Source organism: Haemaphysalis longicornis, unplaced genomic scaffold, assembly GCF_048455015.1.
Source record: "Haemaphysalis longicornis isolate Haplotype H1 unplaced genomic scaffold, Haemaphysalis longicornis Haplotype H1 scaffold_3, whole genome shotgun sequence".
Classification (NCBI taxonomy): Eukaryota; Metazoa; Arthropoda; class Arachnida; order Ixodida; family Ixodidae; genus Haemaphysalis; species Haemaphysalis longicornis.
In genome coordinates, this window is record NW_027526335.1 from 199,968,291 (window position 1) to 199,989,104 (window position 20,814).

The 20,814-nt window shown below is 45.8% G+C and overlaps 1 protein-coding gene across 2 annotated transcripts in view; it reads left to right on the plus strand.

Moving 5' to 3' along the window:
* LOC144175926 (sodium-coupled monocarboxylate transporter 2-like) overlaps positions 1-10,960 on the plus strand; it is an 88,270-nt gene extending 77,310 nt beyond the window's left edge. For both annotated transcript variants that reach the window (XM_077704995.1, XM_077704996.1), the window contains 3 exons: positions 7,176-7,279; positions 10,639-10,739; positions 10,807-10,960. In XM_077704995.1, the coding sequence (XP_077561121.1) occupies positions 7,176-7,279; positions 10,639-10,739; positions 10,807-10,899 (298 nt within the window). In that variant the 3' untranslated portion in view covers positions 10,900-10,960. The remainder of the gene's footprint in view (positions 1-7,175; positions 7,280-10,638; positions 10,740-10,806) is intronic.
* The last annotated feature ends 9,854 nt before the right edge of the window (positions 10,961-20,814 follow it).

Below are 20,814 nucleotides of genomic sequence, written 5' to 3' on the forward strand. Positions count from 1 at the left end.
TACGAATGGCCTCGAGTACAGACTCCAACCTTGCAAGGTGTTCGTCGAAAGTCCGGGCGAATACCACTACGTCGTCGAGGTATACGAGGCAGGTGTGCCACTTAAGGCCAGCTAGCACAGTGTCCATGACTCTTTGAAACGTCGCTGGTGCTGTGCACAGCCCAAATGGCATCACCTTGAACTCGTATAGGCCGTCTGGGGTTATAAATGCAGTCTTCTCTCGGTCTCTCTCGTCCGCTTCAATTTGCCAGTAGCCGGTCTTCAGGTCCATCGATGAGAAGTACTTCGCGTGGCAGAGGTGGTCGAGGGCGTCGTCGATTCGGGGGAGGGGGTACACGTCCTTTTTCGTGATTTTGTTCAGTCGCCGGTAGTCAACACAAAACCTTAATGTGCCGTCTTTTTTCTTTACGAGTACGACGGGCGCAGCCCAGGGACTTTTCGAGGGCTGTATAATGTCGTCGCTGAGCATGTCGTCGAGTTGAGTCCGGATGGCTTCCCGTTCGTGTGAAGAGACGCGGTACGGTGACTGTCGGGTGTGTCGGGCTCCATCTTCGGTTATTATTCGGTGTTTCGCTAGAGGGGTCTGACGTAGTTTTGCGCTCGACGAAAAACATTCGCTCTAGCGACGCAGCAAAGCCAATAACTTGTTCCGTTGTTCTTGCGGTAGCGCCGGATTCACGTCGAAAGGCTGCGGCAGCTTGAAGGTTTCTACAGGTGTGCGTTCAAAGTCGACGACCGCGATCACGTCACTTGCTTCCTGCGCTTCTTCGAGGAATGCAATTCCCGCGCCCTTGTTTAAATGCTGGTACTCCTCGGTGAAATTCGTAACCAAAATGTGGGATTGGTGTTCCTTGAAGCGCGCAATGCCTCTTGCGACCGACACACCACGGTCGAGAAGCACCCTTTGATCGGTGTCTACGATAGCGTCGACGTCAGGAGCAGCATCTTCACACTAGACTGCGACCATCAAGCTTGCGCGGGGGGGCAGGGTGACATGATAATCGGCAATCCTTACAGCAGCACGTCGTTCGGGGTTCGGTTCCGGCGTCATGAAGTGATTGGGGGAAAAAGTTATTGACTTGGTCTGCAGATCGATTATTGCACCGTTGTCCATCAAAAAGTCCATTCCAAGAATTACGTCGCGGGAGCAGTTAGGCAGAATGACGAACGCCGCAGGGTACGTTGTGCCGTCTATGGTGACGCGCGATGTGCACGTTCCACTTGGCGTCACGAGGTGGCCTCCTGCTGTGCGTATGTGCGGACCATCCCATCTGGTCATAACTTTCTTCAGTTTAGACGCAAATGGTCCGCTCATTACCGAATAGTCAGCTCCCGTGTCTACGAGGGCGACTACGTCAAAGCCGTCGATGGACACCTTGACGTCAGATGCAGTCTTCCTCGAGTTCCGGGTTCGTCGGGGCGTCGTATCTCTTCTTGTACGTGTTGACGGTCGGGCACTGTGCATCGTCGTTGTCGTCGTCTTCTCAACGGACGTCTCGGTCAGGTCGGGTACGCGTCGCGCCGTGTAGCTGTCGTCGTATTCAGGAGTGTCGTTAGGGCTAGGTCGGGTCGTCGGGTTGAGGGCAGGTCGTGAATGATGGTCTTCAGCGAGTCGCTGCGTCGTTGGAGGGTTTTCATTTTTCCGCCGTTGTGCAACTTTACCTCCCGAAGTTGCTGCTTTTAGTTTCCCCCGCGTGGGCTGCGGGACCTTCCACGTGAGAAGTCAGCAGTGCTGCGGCGGTTCGGTGACTGATACGGGTAGGGCGACGGTGAACGGTTGAAGCGGGCTGGTCTTCGGTTGGTGTTGGAGAGGTATTCTTCGATCTCAGCAGGGCGCTGGCCGTATCGGGGGCGTGGGGCGTCGGCGGAGAACCCTCGCAAACCGAGCCTCTTGTAGGGACAGCGACGGTAGATGTGGTCGGCCTCCCCGCAGTGGTAGCACAGCGGGCGATTATCGGGCGTTCGCCACACGTCGGTCTTCCTTGGCGTCTGGTATTGGTCTACAGGGCGTCGGGCGGGCGGCATTGGACGGCGGTATGGCTCGGCCTCTTGACGACGGGTTGGAGCAGGGCGGGGTTGACGAACAGCCGAGGAGTAGGTCATGGCTTGTGGTTCGCGGGGTGCTTCCGACGGCGTAGAAGTTCCCAGTGCGTTTTGGACTTCTTCTCGGATTACGTCGGTCAGGGAAGCCACTTGAGGTTGCGGCGTCGTTGGAAAAAGCTTCCGAAGCTCCTCCCTGACCACTGCTCGGATGGTCTCTCGCAATGTATCGGAGCTTCCATTTGCGGCACCGATGGTCTCCGAGAACAGCGCGTTGACAGGGCGGTCGTACTGCCTCGTTCGAATTTCTAGCGTCTTCTCCATCGCGGTGCTGCCTCAGACGCCAATTCCGCCACTGTCTTCGGAGGGTTACGGACTAGACAAGCAAAAAGCTCTTGCTTCACTCCTCGCATTAGAAACCTGAGCTTTTTTTCCTCGGTCATTTCAGGGTCCGCACGACGAAAAAGTCGCTTCATGTCCTCAACGAAAATCACGACTCCTTCGTTGGGGTGCTGCGTTCGAGTTTCAAGCAAAAGCGCAGCTCGCTCTTTTCTCACCACGGTAGTGAAAGTCTCAAGGAACTCCCTTTTGAATTGAGTCCAGTCGGTCAAAGAGCTCTCATGGTTCTCGAACCAAGTTCGAGCAGCATCTTCTAAGTAAAAGAAGACATGCCGGAAAGTTTCTTCGTCGTCCCACCTGTTGAAGATGCGGACGCGCTCCAGCTTCTCCAACCATTCTTCGGGGTCTTCAGCGGGGGCTCCCCGGAACGATGGCGATTCTCGGGGCTCCTGCAGGATTATTGGCGACGTTGTTTCTTGCACCATGGTGTTGGTTGCAGCGTTCCTTCTCTTGGGCCCTTCTGGCAGAAGACCGAACTCGGGTAGCAATCCTTGCAGTCAGGGGCTTTCTCTGGTTGGACTGGCTTGGCGGCTTCGAGATGTCGTACAGGGCATAAAGGCTTAGTACCCAGCACCTCCACCAGATGTCACGAAGACAAGGACGATGCAGTTGTCTTGAATTAGAAACACGTTTATTGGAGCGAACTTGTGCTCCCCTAACAACTCAAAAGAATACAGAGGCGGCGAAGCAGCGGTCAACAAAATGACTTGCACAGGCGAGTGTCGTCGAATCGAATGCCCCGGCGTCCGCACTGCAGGCTTTTTATCTTTTGGCGCGCGTGGTTCTCGAAACGTCGATTCGCATCGAGAACATAGTAGATCCAAGAAGATTATTCTGGGCTGTTCACGTTAGATCGGAATGCTCTCCCTATCACAACATACAACACATGCGGCACAGAAAGAAAGAATGGAACACGCGCTTCCCTTGGCGCAGAGATAACACAGACCGGAGCAGCCGGGCGGTAAAAGCAAAACACAAATAAACAAAACCCAATGTATGGTTCGCGGCAATATATATAGTTTGGAAAGATAAAAACTCACACAGAGCGCGAAAAACGTAAGGTTAGTAGAGACAGAGACAAACGAGAAAGACGTAGAAAATAGAAATAAGTTTACTGACGTTTCAGGGAGAGTACTCTGAAGAAAAGGCATCCTCTCCCTGAAACGTCAGTAAACTTATTTCTATTTTCTACGTCTTTCTCGTTTGTCTCTGTCTGTACTAACCTGGTATATATACCAGGTTATATATATCTACACTATAAGGGGGATTATAGCTGGGGACCAGCAAGACGCTTGGAAAGAGGCAGAGACCAGAGACGGGCAAGGCAGCGCAGACTGATGTCTCGGTGCGTTCTCTTTGAGCGAGCCACTCGCGATGCTGACCGTTCCTCTTCCTCTTCTGATGATGGCAGGCGCCATCAGCATGCGGCACATAGCAGTGCTTCCTCCGCCACATACCCCGTCGGTTGCACAGTGGAGATTGGCGCACACTAAGCGCAAGGTATGTCGTCGTGTCGGGGTCAACTATCTCCAGTACAATATATATATATATATATATATATATATATATACCCCTGTGTCAAACCGAAAAATACCGGTTCGGTTACGATCCTGGTTCAGGCGAAATCATTTATCATTTTGTTCCGGTTCAGTTTCGTGCCTCCGAACGCGCGAAAGAGGTCCTGTAACTCGCAAGACCTTTCACAGCTGAAGACCAGTGGTGGCGAAAATCTCGACACGACGACTTTCCTGTAGCACAGACCTATCCGCTAGGGTCAATTGTTTGGCTATAGATAATTGTTTGGTCCTTCGACTACCCAAAGATTGTCTACCAATGTTCTCGCCAAGTATCATGGCCCCTACCACGTCCTGAAGCGTACGTCACTGGTCAACTAGATCGCTTAGCCTAAGGCCCTTTCTACGAATCTTCGCCGCTGTGGGCGTGAGACTGTTGACGTGCAGCGTTTGTAACCCTACCACGATCACCTGGTTTCGTCTGCTCCATAATTCGCCACGATGGCGTCTTCGTCCACGGTGAGAAACTGTAGCGAAGATGATAGCACATTCCTCAACAACACCATTGTCGTGCAGCTTCGCCTATCATCATCACTGCCATGCTTTTGGCATGCCGTAATCTATCATCATCAGAAAGAGCCTCTGAAGAAAAGGTTCAGGTGGTTCGGCATCATCTCTTGGCTTGGTGTTTAGCTCTCCTGAGCAGCTATAAAACCCGCCCTTTACAATATATATATATATATATATATATATATATATATATATATATATATATATATATATATATATATATATATATATATATATAGCAGAGAAGGAATTCTTGGCTACTGTTTAAATATTCAAAAACTGTGGTGCGACCACTTGGAAAACACCAACAAATACTTTATTTCGACAGTTTCGACCAGTGGCCTGGTCTGCTTCAGGGAAAATTACAAGTGACTGAATATGCTCTACGATACACACTTCACGAGAGAGGGGAATTTTGCCCTCTACCTCTCTTTCTTGCCAGAAAAGAAACCAAATAAATGAAAGCAAACATGTACAATAATCTCAGCGGCACATATACACGTCTCTCCCCAGGCGAGCGGCGATACAAAGCAAGGAGAGGGGAAAAGGAAAACAGGAGAAAAAAGGAGTATAAAGAAGGAGGCAATTAGAAATAGAGAAAGAGGGGAGAAAAGGAGAGGCAGAAGAAAGGGGGGTTCTCAGAAGCAGACACTGACGAATACGAAGGTCGAACAGCGGAAACTTGAAAGGTAGAGTGAGGGACCGCTCAGCGGCTCAGAATGACGTGACGTGCCGCATTCCGCGTACTGTAGAAATAGACTCCTCCGGCGACGTTTCGGCGCTCCGCTAGCGCTTCTGCACCAATAAATCTCCGTGGCGCGCCGCGCCGACTCGCGCTATCGATTACAACACGACTTCGGACCATGTTGAGTGCGCGGACCTTGCCCGACGCCGCAGCCTCCGTACTCATGTTTCCTCCGCTCCTCTCGCTGTGTGTGTTTAGACCCTGTATTGGCATTCGTGAGCTACTGGGGGCCATGTGGCGCCTACCTACATTCGCAACAACCTTCTTCAAACATAATTCACTCCTAGGGGTTTTTCTTCCGCTTTTTTTTTTCTTCTTCTTCTTTTTTCTCTTTCTACAGTACGCGGAATGCGGCACGTCACGTCATTCTGAGCCGCTGAGCGGTCCCTCACTCTACCTTTCAAGTTTCCGCAGCTCGACCTTCGTATTCGTCAGTGTCTGCTTCTGAGAACCCCCCTTTCTTCTGCCTCTCCTTTTCTCCCCTCTTTCTCTATTTCTAATTGCCTCCTTCTTTATACTCCTTTTTTCTCCTGTTTTCCTTTTCCCCTCTCATTGCTTTGTATGGCCGCTCGCCTGGGGAGAGACGTGTATATGTGCCGCTGACATTATTGTACATGTTTGCTTTCATTTATTTGGTGGTAGCCAGCGCCAGCGCTTTCCGAGGTTTTCTTGACTGCCAACCCTTATTTTCTGTCTTATTTCACCGAGCCCCTCATTTCCCATTTTCTGATTCGCTACATGCTTAGCGAGGGCCTCTGTTCTGGCAGTCTTGGTTGCAAAGGTAGCTTAAGAGGGTTCTACGCTGGTCGACCACTCTGGACATGTTGTATACACTCGAATCACGGCCCAGGGGATAAAAAGGTCCCATTAACCCCGAGTAGTTCGAGTGGCGCTGGCTACCACCCCCAAGTGCAGGAAACAAAAAATATCTTAACATAAATACCCGAGAAGGTGGTGGGGAAATAGCCCCGCCGGTAGCGTAGTGGTTCTGGAGGTCGTGGGTTCGGATCCCACCAGGCGGGAATTTTTCCACCCGTTTCTTTCTGACTCAAAAAATTCTTCATCTGTTTCTATGACCCACCACAATCACCCCTTTGCTTTCCGAGTTTTCTTGACTGCCAACCCTTATTTTCTGTCTTATTTCACCGAGGCCCTCATTTTCCATTTTCTGATTCGCTACAGGCTTAGCGAGGGACTCTGTTTCGCAGTCTTGGTGCCAAAGGTAGCTTAAGAGGGTTCAACGCTGGCCGACTATTCTGGACATGTCGTAGACACTCGAGTCAAGGCCCGGGGGTTAAAAAGAAGGTCCCCTTCACCCCGAGTAGTCCGAGTGGCGCTGGCTTCCACCCCCAAGTGCACGAAAGCAAACATACCTTAACATAAATACCCGAGAAGGTGGTGGCGAAATAGCCCCGCCGGTGGTGTAGTGTTTCTGGAGGTCGTGGGTTCGGATCCCACCGGCGGGCATTTTTTTCACCACTTTTTTCTGACTCAAAAAATTCTCCATCTGTTTCCATGATCCACAATAATCTCCCCTTTGCTTTCCGAGGTTTTCTTGACTGCCAACCCTTATTTTCGGTCTTATTTCACCGAGCCCCTCATTTCCCATTTTCTGATTCGCTATATATATATATATATATATATATATATATATATATATATAGGAAGACAGATTGATTACTAAGACTAACAAAACATGTCAATCTATTCAAAAATCCCTCTGTTACGCTCTGCATAAAGGCTTTGCACCAAAAATGAACTTGTAACCGTCCTAAATCCTGTAGCTGGCGGCATGTCTTCATAAAATCATTCTTAAAGCCCTTGTGTTCTTGATCGCCTGCGTAGGGTATAAGTAATTGACTTTACAGGGTAGTAAACAAATTTCCCTGTTGTGTCCTATTTTGCAGGCCTTCAGAATCATTCTTTCTCTTGCGCTTGTCGTATTACTGGACTAGCTTCTTTGCCCTGTTCGCAACTATCTTGGCTGGAATTCTTCTCAGCGCTCTAATGGGTGAGGATTTCGTACAGATTCAGCACTCTTTCTCTGGACTTTGTAAGCATCCCTTCGAATTTGGCACCATGAAAGATTAAGAAAATTCTGCCAGAACGCATAATGGCTGCCCTCATAATTTAAATATTTTTAACGCTTCTGCGTATTCAGCGTTCTGTGCATAAAATGGTCGAATAATAGAATACATGAAAACGGTAAAAAGTTTCTCAATTATGTTTACAGAGAGAGAACTAATGTGAGATTCATTGCCTTTCAATTACGTTTCTTATTACATGACTCCGGTGATTTGCTACAATTCGTTCAGATGGGAATTCAACAAAATCTGTAGGTGCTTTATAACCTTTGAAGACTTAAGGTTCTGCAATAAAAAAAATTTATTGTTGGATTCGCCAGATAACCCAAATATTTTTAGGGTTTCACTGTCATCATACAAATTGCAAAACGTGCCAACATGGTCCACCTCTAAAAACGAAGAATATCGATGCAATATGTCTTGCTGATTGCGAAAACAAAACATTGACAACAGTGCACTTAGTTATTCGTACTAGCTTGCGGAACATGTAATAATGTATTGTGGCTAATTCTTTTGACTGCGTAAATAAACAGCAGAAGGCCGATTATTTGTTCCTTATTTAAACGTCATTATGACCCAGTGCCTGCTAATTGCACTTAAAATAATTAACAAACTATGGGCGAAACAATCAGCATATATTTCAGCTAGTTCTCTTGATATGTCGCCTGGTATTGCCACCACATTTTTATAAGTGTCTTTATTACTGGCTGTAAGATTGAAACCCTTCAGGCATTTTTTTTTTCAAACTGAGCCAGATCCAGATACCGAAGCTGAGTCGATAAAGCTGCAGTGACAAGAAAAACTCGGCACCTTTTTCCTGAAAAAGGGGCGGCTAGAACATAGTTGAGATAACACCCTGAAAACCTGTACGCAGATTACAGTTCCTATCGCAAATGAGCCAGATGCTGCTGTTTTAGAATTAAAATGAGCCAAATTCTTTTTCCCAACGGACGTTTGCTCTTGGCTTTAGTGTTCAGACTGTTTTGTTGGTCTTTTCGGAAGGCTTTTTTGCGTTTCGGAGCAGGCCTACATTGAATTCGGACGGCAATTAGGAGATCGGCGAAAGGTTTGTCCCTAGATGTCAACGACGAAGTGAACTGAAGAAGTGAATGAAATTAAACTGAGACGCGAAACAATAATTTCATTTGGTCTCCCTGTTCCTACAAAATCATTCTGGTTATATTTATTTTTTACTTATATATTTACCGCTTCAGTACTTTACTAAATAGGCGCCGCTTACAAGACCTGGCAAATCCCCCAACGTTTCCCCGTTCGAGGGGACGAACACCTTCATCAACGTGAAGAATGAGAAATCAGCAGCCTTCTTGTGGAGCACTTTTTAAACTCATGGCAAAACTATGACGTTCTCGCTTCCTTCGTTAGTATATTGTTGCGTGTCCAAAATAATCATCGTAGGGAAGAATTCGAAAGGAGAAGCTAGTGGTACCAAGAAGAGTCACCTGCTCTCCGTGTAGAGCTCTACTGTTCTTGAGGGCCAGTTGCATATTTTATTGCCTTAGCCCCAAAACCTCAATTGCACCATGCGCAAAAGTCAATTTAAATAGTTTTCATCAGAATGCAGCATCAACCTTAGCGTTTCAATTCAGTAGGAGCCAAATCCAAACTTATCACCCAAGTATTGCTCAAATTCACGGCATAATTTTTAATTACTTGTGGCCACAAAACTCTCCAGCTGACATCTAAAATATATTATACGATAGGTTTGATGGCGGTGCATTTATTTCCTGTAAGAAACTTTCGTTTGTTTCTCAAGGTTCTCGTTTGGTGGATCTGGATCATTTTGAAAAAAATTCCTCACTTTTAAATGCGGCTGCTCGTGTGGTTTCGGGGCATTTTGATATGACATGTTTAATCATAATGCGACTCAGAAGACGTCTTTCCTAGGCTTACCCTTCACATTTTGAAGGAGGGTTTCTGCCCTCTTTAAGGGTAAGCCTAGGACGAATGCGTATCAAAAAACTGACAAGCGGCCTGAAGTGGTTCCTCACCTTCACAAGGTTTCGCACCACCTGGAAAAGGTTTTGACGAGGTACGGTGTACCTGTAGTCTTTTCAACCCCACGTAAGGTCGGCCACCTTTCTTTTCACATTGCTAGCAATAGCAAAAAGAGAGCCTGTGCAAAACGACATGAGATGCCGTTCGTAGATTCCGCGGTGGTAGTGGGTTTGAAATCACCCTCACCTATGGAATCTCCTACACAGAGGTCGGCGAACTTACTGATGTGTCCACTCACTCAGACTCATTTGAATTCGAACTCAAACGTGAGTTCGAGTGTGAGTGAGTGCGAGGCCAGTTTGCATGGTGAGTTTGAGCTTGAGGGAGTTTGAGCCCGACTGAGTTTGAGTACGCCTGAGATCGAGTCAGTTCTGAGTCAAATTTAGGTTTTGAATACATTTTGAGTTTTGAGTAAATTTTGAGTTGTGAGTACATTTTGAGTTCGCGTAAATTTTGAGTAGTGAGTACATTTCGAGTTTGAGTACATTTTTGAGTTCTGAGTACATATGAGTTTTGAGTCCATTTTGAGTTCTGAGTACATATGGTTCTAAATCGGAAAAACTGGAACATGCCTGAACGCCCTCCTCAGGAAGCATGCTCGAAATTTAAAGTCTAATAATGGCGCGCAATTGACAACGCATTGGCTTTTCTTCACAAAGTGGAGCCACGAGTTTCAAAGACCAGGACTGAAAAAGCACAAATCAGAGTCCCCGTAAACTGCTGGAGGCACATCGCACATCGCATAAGATTGAAGGGGACGTCGGTGATTCTGTTCAATGCTGAGGTGCAGTTTGTAGATAAATTTCTTCGATAGAGATTGTTGGCACGTCTACTGTGCATGTGTCGATGTACTTTAATTGTACGATGCTGTCTTCACCAACAAATAATTCGAAGTGTAGTGCATGTCCCGTGTCCCCTTTCTTGTGTGTTTCTTCGCGCTACTCAGTATGTTCTTACCTCTAAAAAACATAAGGGCGAGATACTGCGTCACTTGACCGCTGGCCAATGGTGCGCCGCGCTCGCCAGTGAAAAAGAAAATGGCAAAACACGAAGAAGGAAAAGAGCGCGGGTTAGGGCGAAACGCATCGAGATCATAAGCTGACGCTACCTTCGATAATTTAGGGGAATTGATTTCGGTGAAACTGGGGTGCACTCTACCTGTAGGTGACAAGGTTCAACTTAGAACAACTTCATTCTTAAAACTTGTTTGGGTACTCCTTCACTTGGCAAGTTTAAACAGTGCATGATGTGTTGACAATATGCATTTTAGGTGAGATGAGAAGTGAAGTGGCTAAGCCTCACCTATGCAGTGATGTGATTCTGCGGATGTTGGGCAAGTATCGACAGCCGTTGGGAATAGGAACAAATGAGGTAAGCTGTTCAGAAGAGAGTCGCTTGCCCAGGGACTCTGTGACTGTATTTTGCTTGATAATTTCAGGAAGTTACAGGAAAAAAGCCGAATGAAAAGAAAGCGGAGTGTCAGCCTGAAAATAAAAGTCTCCTGGCACAGGAATTGGAGACGCGCACTTGACCCACCTTTCTCAAAAAATAAAAGTGTGAGATGTTTACGCAAAATAAAGTTGGAGCATTACCAAAGCGAAAATAACCAGCACATTCTTTTTACCCTGGGGACTTTCTTTTTCATTTTTTAGTTGTATGCCGGCCACTGGCGGAGATAATATTTTGTGTAAATGGAGCCTAAATCCCCCTAAAAACCTCCAGAAGTGTGAAATAAGCAGCGAATTCCTCGTACGTCCTATTGCAATTGTTTTGTTACTTATGGTTTGTTACTTATTGTTTTGTTACTTATGGGAAAAGAGCAGTGAATGAGTAACTTACATCCTACTGAACAGCAGAGTCAGCATAAAATATTCAATAGAGAGCGCGAAAAAGGAAAAAAAGATAAAACAGTAATATCGCAACAGTCAGCCGGTCGTAGAGAATGCAGTATAGATAGCATCACTTGTGAAACTAATCGCGAAGCTAAGATGAACAAAATGCTAAAAAACGCTTCTTTTGAGCACGCGCGCAACCACATACACGCGGGGCAATGCAAACACAATTATATCTACGTAAACAGCAGGAGAAAGGTTACACAGGGGCGATCAGTGCGACATCACTACCTCCACTTGAAAGCAGTCTTGTGAAACATAATAAAACTAGTATACCTTACAGCGAAGCGGTTCGTTTTAAAAAAATATGCTCGCAAGAATCCGACTTCAATCAAAACTTCGCAGTACTCCGTGCCACCCTGACTAGACAAAAATACCCCACGCAGATTATTGACGATGCAGTGAGACGCGCAATCATGCTTGATCGCAACGCACTTTTACTCCCGACGAGACAGCCTCTCACTCAACAAACCACTAACCTGGTACTCGTTGATTAATCGTCAGCCCCTAAAGTAACATCAATTCTTAAGAAGCATAATAACATACTTATGCAAAGCCAGAGGCTCCGACACATTTTTCAAGCTCCGCCTCCGTAGTCTATCGACGATCAGCGAACCTACGCGATTCACTCACTTCGTCTAAGACCACTCACCCTGCTTGGATTGGCTGCCCACCCTGCCAAAAACTGCGATGTCAAATTTGTCCCCAAAAGACGAAAACTTCCACATCCAGCACTACAGCTTCCAATTTCACATTTAACATAAAAGGTATTTTACTTGCGACACGGAAAAGATGATTTATCTGCTAGAGTGTACCCAATGCCAGCTTCAGTACATTGGCCAGACCCGCAAGTCTTTTCGACTTCGTTTCAATAATCACAATTTGCATATTCCAGTATGCAGGCGAATACATACCCACAATATTAGCCATAAGCATTGTTTGGTACTTTTGTATGCCTAGTGCGCAGGTAATTAAGGCAATGTCTGTCAAAACCCTTGAAAAATAAGTGTTATTTTTTGCCAAACCCAGGTCCCCACGAAAGACAATGCTCGAAATATTTTCTGTATAAAATGTAGCATATTTACCAGTAAACGTTTCTTGATATTTCGCTTAAAAATTTAATATCTATGCCACTGCCGGCTAGGTTATTTAACAGGTTGGCTATTCGGAATTGCAACATATCGCATGGCAATGGGGGCAATGACTACCTATCATTGCATTGCAATACGTTCTTCACACCGACATTCACTATTTACTTCGTCCCCTTTTTTGTACGGTTCATCAACCGGTTCTCCTTAACTACACAGACCGAGATAAGCTGCACAGTTGTGTTGCGAGGCATTTTTATACTTTTTTTGTAGATGCGTTAGACAAGAAGCAGATTTTACTGAAGAAATATTTATTTGGTATGAGAACAGTGCGGTACAGTTGCGATAAGTGGAATTATGTTTTTTCTGAAATGAATGCAGCTTATGAATATTTTTGCGGAATTGGTTAACCATATGAGGCGGCAGTAATTGATCAGAGCTGTGAATTCAGCATGATTTATTCGTCAGTTTAATTCATGTTCAGCTGTAATGCAGGTTCTGTGTAGTGCAAATGTCTCCCGTCCACCGTGCCGTGAATTTCTCCCCCAATGCAAATATCCGCCATATATAGACGTTGTGTTCAGAAGCTCCGCGGTAACTCACCTTTCACCGCAGTCGCACTGTTCGTCGTCGCGTTAATACATATCCAGCCGTAATCCAACTGCCCACCGTTGTGAGATGATTGATCCCCCAAAATGGCAAGTTAGTGGCGCGCCTCTGAAAAGCTCGTCATTGTTTAGTATTAACGCGCCGAAGCTACACCTAGGAAATAAGGCTTGACGCAAAGGAGTCTTCCCGAATAATTTTGACCACATTGGGATCCTTACCATGCGCTGAAAGCTCCACATTCGAGCGCTTCGGTTTTTGGTGCGAAAATGTAGAAAAACATGCAGTAAATCCAAACCCACTACAATATTAAGATGGTTTGCACGTGAGGTTTTGGCACACATTTTTCTTTTTTTGTTAATGTTCATGTACACCTGGAGCTATAAACGTGTAGTGCCGATAACTGGCTGCTGCTATCACAGCGCAAGCTTTGGGCTATTGTAAAGGAGTGAACGTTTTTTTTGTGTGTGAATGTGCTAGCAGTGCAAACGGAAATTTTAAATTTTAGGGTACAGCTGGCGCCCTTCTAAACCAAACAGCTTCAAATACTGGGCCACAAAATATTGGAGATAAGTAAAGCACGTTGTTGGGCTAGTTGGTGTTCCATGATAACAATAAAACTGCGCAAAAGGACGGGACGGAAGAAGAGGACAACAAACCAGGCGCAGACTCACAACTAAATTTATTCAGAAACAGCCTACGCACCTATATACCCTTCCGTGCACATGCGCACAGTCGCATGCGTTTAATCACAAGGACGCGTTTAAAAATTCATACTCACTACAATACAAAGAAAGTGACGCTTCGCTAACGCATTTATCACCATTTTTTCGTATATGAAAGGCCTCTATTAGTTCCCTTGCCACCTTTTCCTTGCTCCGGCCCAGCACTGTGGTTTTTTCCAGTTGCGGCTTGCAGGACTTGTTTTCACATTTCTTGCAGTGGTGCGGAAGGTGCGAGCCAGTTCCATTCTTTATTGATAACTGGTGCTCTCTTAGCCGGTCGTTCACACATCGGCCAGTTTGGCGAAACTGGCCGATCGGCCAGTTTGGCGAAACTGGCCGATGTGTGAACGACCGGCTAAGAGAGCACCAGTTATCAATAAAGAATGGAACTGGCTCGCACCTTCCGCACCACTGCAAGAAATGTGAAAACAAGTCCTGCAAGCCGCAACTGGAAAAAACCACAGTGCTGGGCCGGAGCAAGGAAAAGGTGGCAAGGGAACTAATAGAGGCCTTTCATATACGAAAAAATGGTGCTAAATGCGTTAGCGAAGCGTCACTATCTTTGTATTGTAGTGAGTATGAATTTTTAAACGCGTCCTTGTGATTAAACGCATGCGACTGTGCGCATGTGCACGGAAGGGTATATAGGTGCGTAGGCTGTTTCTGAATAAATTTAGTTGTGAGTCTGCGCCTGGTTTGTTGTCCTCTTCTTCCGTCCCGTCCTTTTGCGCAGTTTTATTGTTATCATTGGAGATAATGTTAATTTCACTGCGTACATGCAATTCAGCGGTTGTTTTTCATTTACTGAAATCTGCCAGAAAAGAAATAATCACAATAAATGGTAATGAAAAAAAACGCAGGAAATGGGAGAAACGCAAACGCGTGAACAAAAGGTGAACAGGTACACGGCAAAAAATATAACGAGAGATGAAGTGACATTCTTTGTATATACAGTACAGATATACCGTAGAGATATACAGATATACAGATATATGGTATAGGTATACAGCAGTTTATTGTTGACGAATGAATAGTGCAAAATGTTTCGTTGCAGAGCGCCTACTTACGGATGAAAATTTAAAAAGAGAGTAAGGCTTGCCATTGGGTTCATAAACCTTCTCTATTTCACGCGTGACGTTTTTTAGCTATATAGAGTCAATGCTACGCTAAATTGAGATGTTTATGCAGTACTCTGCGTGCTTGCAACAAATGATGTTTACAAGACGAATCATTGTCTGATTGCTGCTGTGAGCCCCAAAATAAGACTAGAGATCGCATGAAATTGTTGTCAGCCGAAGAGCGCTTACTCGCCCTCGTACTTTATGTCTATTATAGATAGCTCCTTAAGGAATTTTCGTGGAGCTTATGAGCGCGTGTTTAGGACAGTGGAAACAGGCGCGGAAAGACGTAGACTAAGAAAAGTAATACACAGGACGACGCACTTCGTCCTGTGTATTACTTTTCTTAGTCTACGTCTTTCCGCGCCTGTTTTCGAGATGAATCAGCACCAACTCGCCCAACTTGCCATCCTGTTAGGACAGTGGTCCTACACACATTGATAATACCGTGTGCTGAGTGCGGAAAACGAAAACCTTCAACTCACTGGCGGTACATGTGTAAATGTGTAGTGAAAAAAATATGATAACATGATGTTTCATTCCGCTACCCAAAACGACTGTTCGGGGGGCGATTTATTATAGAACCAATAAATGTTCTTAATAGTACCTTTTGGAAAAACGTACTAGTCAAAACGAAGGTGCACACGTGAATAAGCCAGCGACGCACTGTCACGTGAGGCTAATGCAGCCTGCCTCTTTTGAGGCGTCAGTATAATCGTTCCGAAAATAGGTTAGGGCTTTCTTGATTATTTCAATTCGGTCACCGTCGCCCTTGATCACGTCGGGTGGACATTTTGTGGTGCCGTTGTCGTAGTTTACGTCGAATATGCTGATCCCGAAGTCGACATACGTCAATCTCTTTTTGGCCTCACACACCTGGAAGCAAGAGGTGAGAAAACACGCACTTAAGTCTGCCTTGCAAGAAGGCGTTGCGTAGAGATTAACTAGAGGCAATGTTTAAACTTCCTAACCCTCGGCTCCAGCATCAAATGGCCAAACAAGACAAAAAAGGCAAGAACCGAACCGCACGTCCTTTATTGCATGGTGGGCTACAAGGCTGCAAAGTTTGCAAGCTCCGAAACCCCAGGAGTTTCGAAGGGTCTAGTGCTGTAAAAGGCCTGTTGTCAGATTAGGGTTTGGTGGTTTAACGGGGCGGATCTACACCTGAACTACGAGGTGAGGTGCAACGCAGGGTGCCGGAATAAATTCGACAAGCCGAGGATGTTTAAAGTGCAGCCAAGTCTTGAAACGGGGGATGGTTCTCTGGGAGTGTTCGGCAAACCCCAAAATTCCAAGAATCGCGCACCCTTCGCATGAGCAGTGGGAGAAGGAGCTGTCCAGCTCCGGTCTCGATTCCCAGCTTAAGCTGGTGGAAAGGGCCGCAGCGGCAGGGGTCTCCAATGGAGTCCTGGAATGAGGGCCCCACACCACATTACGATGCTCCCAATAAAGTTTATCCTCCGACTCGTCCTCCTCGCTTGTGGCCTCGATCTGAAAAGCAGATTCCCCGACCGTGATCAAAACCCTTCAAGGCCAGCAGCACAAACGGGAGCAGAGGGTGTAGCAGGGCAAGTTGGTGGATTGCATGAATTGTACAGCAGTGTCATTGGACATCATAAAGGCCAATAAACACGGCATCTTCATGATTGACAATCCAGCTCGCGAAAACACGGCACAAAAAAGAACGAGAGTTAGACAGGACAGCGCTGCACTCACAACTGATTTATTTCGAAGAAAACATTGGTCATATATACAGATCAGTCTCCCACGTGGCGGTAACTTATTGCACCCGATAACCACAAAAAAAAACTGACACGAAGAATTCATTTTCCCACTCAATAAATGTTGATTTCAGATAGAATTCTAGGATCTCCATAAAACTGTTGACTGACATGCCGCACTTTTGAATGAAACCTACTTCATCGTTTTCTTCAGTGATATACAATTTTACTGATTTCATTAATTCATCGTGAGGGATCGTGTAGAACAAATCTTGCACATCAATGCTCATAGCCTTGCATGTTCCTGGGTTCGAGGATTCAAGATACTTTACTAAGGCATCTAAATTTGGAATTAAATATGGGTCATTCAGGTGCAGGACAAGGAAGGCTGTTTTGTGGTTGCACCAGAAAGTGTTTTCTGTGAGAAGGCCCTGATGGCGATTGAAAAGAATTTCAAACCTATTGACGTAAAGGCCAACAAGGTAAAAGAGCGCGCTGTGTCGTTGCTAAGAAGTCACAATCTTGAACAATTAGCCCTGTCAGTAAAGAAAGCAAAAGGTGTTCACTTGGAGCCATTTTTCGAGGTCAAAACGCATAAGCCTGAAGCCCCTTTCCGCAGAATAGTTACAGAAAGAAATACTTGGCAGTTGACAGTGTCCACATTTTTAGAACAGCAGCTCCGGTCCCTGCACCTGAATGACCCATATTTAATTCCAAATTCAGATGCCTTAGTAAAGTATCTTGAATCCTCGAACCCAGGAACATGCAAGGCTATGAGCATTGATGTACAAGATTTGTTCTACACGATCCCTCACGATGAATTAATGAAATCAGTAAAATTGTATATCACTGAAGAAAACGATGAAGTAGGTTTCATTCAAAAGTGCGGCGTGTCAGTCAACAGTTTTATGGAGATCCTAGAATTCTATCTGAAATCAACATTTATTGAGTGGGAAAATGAATTCTTCGTTCAAAAACGAGGGGTGTGTATTGGCTCAAAGGTGGCTCCTATGCTTAGTAATATATTTCTAGGTAGGGTTGATAGAAATATCGAAAGAAACGTGTGCGGCTTGGCAAAGAAAATTTTTCGTTCTGTAGATTGTTTTCTAATAATCGTTGAAAATAGAGATCTGAATGTAGAGGGCCTTTTAAATGTGTTCAATGAGTGCGGTCTCGGATTACAGTTCACATTTGAGCTGCCAAAACTGAACAAACTGCAGTTTTTCGATTTAGAATTAACTTTCAATACAGGTCATGTATGCTGGTGTTACCGTCCCAGATCTCAAAAATCAGTGCTAAACTTCAAATCGGGTCATTCGAAGTTAATAAAAAATGGGATCGCATTTTTTTCATTACGCTCAGCCCTTTCAAAGTCATGTGACCATCAGCTAAATGACAGCTTCTCGAACCAGATAAGTAGAATGCAGACGGCTGGCTACACTGACAATGTTCTCCTCATGGTCGTGCAGAAGTTAGTCAAATGGATAAAAGGAAAAGATACGGCAGGTTCTGTGACGCAGCCACCAAGGCAAAGAAAAAGATACCCCGTTGTGATACCGTATAAGCACCGGCTCTCTCATAACTTAAAAAACGTGGCAAAAAGATACGCTGTCGACGTGGTATTCTCGGCTCCAAATAAATTAGGAAAATTATGCAGTAGGGTTGACCGAAGATTAGCTTCCCGGAATACAAAAAAAAAGTGTGCCCGATAAATCATTCAGACCCATTTGTGAAATGTGCAATGGGTGTCGTGTATATGTTACCACTTCGGTGTGGACATATATATGTGGGACAAACCGGGAGGTGTCTGAACACCAGGTTGTCCGAGCACCAGCGTTCGTTTAAAACGCCTGGCAAAACACTGCTGCAAACAAGAATGTGAGCCGCTTTTTAATGAAACCACTGTGTTGTCGAGACACAAAGATAAAACAACACGGGAAATTATCGAGGCCTTTCAAATCAGACGAGCTGCTGACCGTTGTATAAGTATGCCCTCAATAGTGCTGCACGACCGGGAATACGCGTATCTGAATGACGCCTTGTGCAAACGCGTATCTGAATGACTACACATGTGCAAACCGATTAATGATTGCGTTGTTTTTTTTGTGGTTATCGGGTGCAATAAGTTACCGCCACGTGGGAGACTGATCTGTATATATGACCAATGTTTTCTTCGAAATAAATCAGTTGTGAGTGCAGCGTGTCCTGTCTAACTCTCGTTCTTTTTTGTGCCGTGTTTTCGCGCCCTGGATTGTCAATCATGAACATTCACCAACTCGCCCAAATCACAGTCCTCTTGAACACGGCATCTATTAGGCCGCTTACACACAAAATATGAATGCTCGCGGGAGAGGCCTATTTTGTTGCGTCTTTAAATACCTTACCTTCATTGGACGAATGGCAGACTCTAAAGAGAAAATCGACAGTATTCTTCTTCTTCGGCATTTGATATAGAATAAACGTGCAATAACATAGCCGCAAGAGTGAATGGCTGCTGCTGACAACCACAAACCCTTGCTACATAATAAGTTGTCTCGGTTTTAGAACATGCATTTTTCCTTCCTTTCCAGACGTAACGTAGCTGCACTCTAGGGGCCTTTTGACTACGCCACTGCAGAGAAATGAACTCCCTGCCGTAATTTTTACCCCTCCCATTCATGTCTTCTGCCCTCAGCCAATCTTGGCTCTGTGGAGACAGACACTTCGAAACGGACAAAATAGGTTAAAACTGAAAGTTGGCCAGAGTCCTATCTGGCACTACACGCATGCAGCGATGGTAAGATGTAAACTGGAGACCACACCTTTTTGGCTTCGCGTCACGTGAAAACTTGTCCTCGAAGCATCAACCTCGGGTCTGATCGATGCTCTATTTATGACCCGGTAAGCTACACCGCGGGTCTTAGATTAGTTCGGACACTGCTGCCCCAATGGCGCTCAGTGTTCGGACACCTCATTGGTGCTCGTGGTATATGGCGGCAGTTCCCGGCGCTCCATGCTGGTAAGTTCTGTGACCTACTGTCTTCGGACGATCGTTCGGAAATCTCGAGGTCTTGAACACGCATACATTCCTCTTCGCTTGCAGCACGGATGAGAACATTCACTCCTCCCACATCGTGCAGCGTATCACGTGACTGGCCTTCACGTCTTCGTGGATAACCACGAGCTAAAAGCGACAGCAGCGCAGGGGCTGTCTTCTTGCGCAAACATTGCTCTGTTTGTGCGCTGCTGACGAATTTTATTGCTTGTCCAAATGCTGGCTAATGGCTGTCACACAATTTGACCCTTTTGCACAAGCCACCAAGTGCTACACAATGTATTCCGCGGCGTGACTACCCCATTCCTTATCAGCCGGAACTCCGATCCACAATAGTAAGTGAAGGGCCTTTAAGGTACATAGTCTTGAATTCATGAATCGTCCGTGAAGTGGCCGTGTTATACGCGTAGGCAAAACTTATGACATCAGTGACGTGGGTACCTAGATGTATGACCACATGCAGGGTAATTTGAAACAGCGTAAGACGTTAACTACCAAGCTGTCATATACTGAGGATAAAAGATGTAGAAACACTTATTGCATATTCGGAAATTTATACCACATATCAGAATGTCAAAAAGAACACACTTCTTCGGATTAAATTTGGCGTCAAAACTAAAAGGCGATCAAGCAACATTGATATATTTATTGGTTTTGGTATATAATAATTATTTATATATTAACAGCAGAGATGTTTAGAATTCAGCTTGGCCCGGTGACCTGAGCAACAAAAAGCAACAAAGTTCCACTGGCTCGAGGCGCCCCGCACCCCCTTCAAGCAGCTGCGCAGGCGAGAGCCAAGCCTCACCTAGCTATGACGTCATCGGGCGTGCCGGCACCACTCTACCTTCAAGAAGACACAGCCCAACGTTCCTGGTGTGATGTGTCGCATGCTGTTCTCGCCGCCAGTTGTCGTGCGTTCACGCGTAAACTAAAAAGCACTCAGAAGCTCACGCTACAGACGCCGATTTCGCGAAGCCGGTTCCCGCGGGTTCGAGCGCGTGCTAATCGGTACACTTTGTGAGATATGCCAACACATGCGGCCAAGATGGGGCGGGCCTGCCAGCCATGGAGAACATTCAGCGGCCAGCTCTAAAAATCATATGAGGTGCAACAGCTGCTACTGTCACGAAGGGTGAGACGAGGCGACAGGATAAACTCGTTACTCCCGACGGCGAAGAAGCGCGGCACCAAAGTCGGCATGCCGCTACCATAATGCTACCCTAATACTAATGCGACGACTTCGGTGGGATCGCGAATAT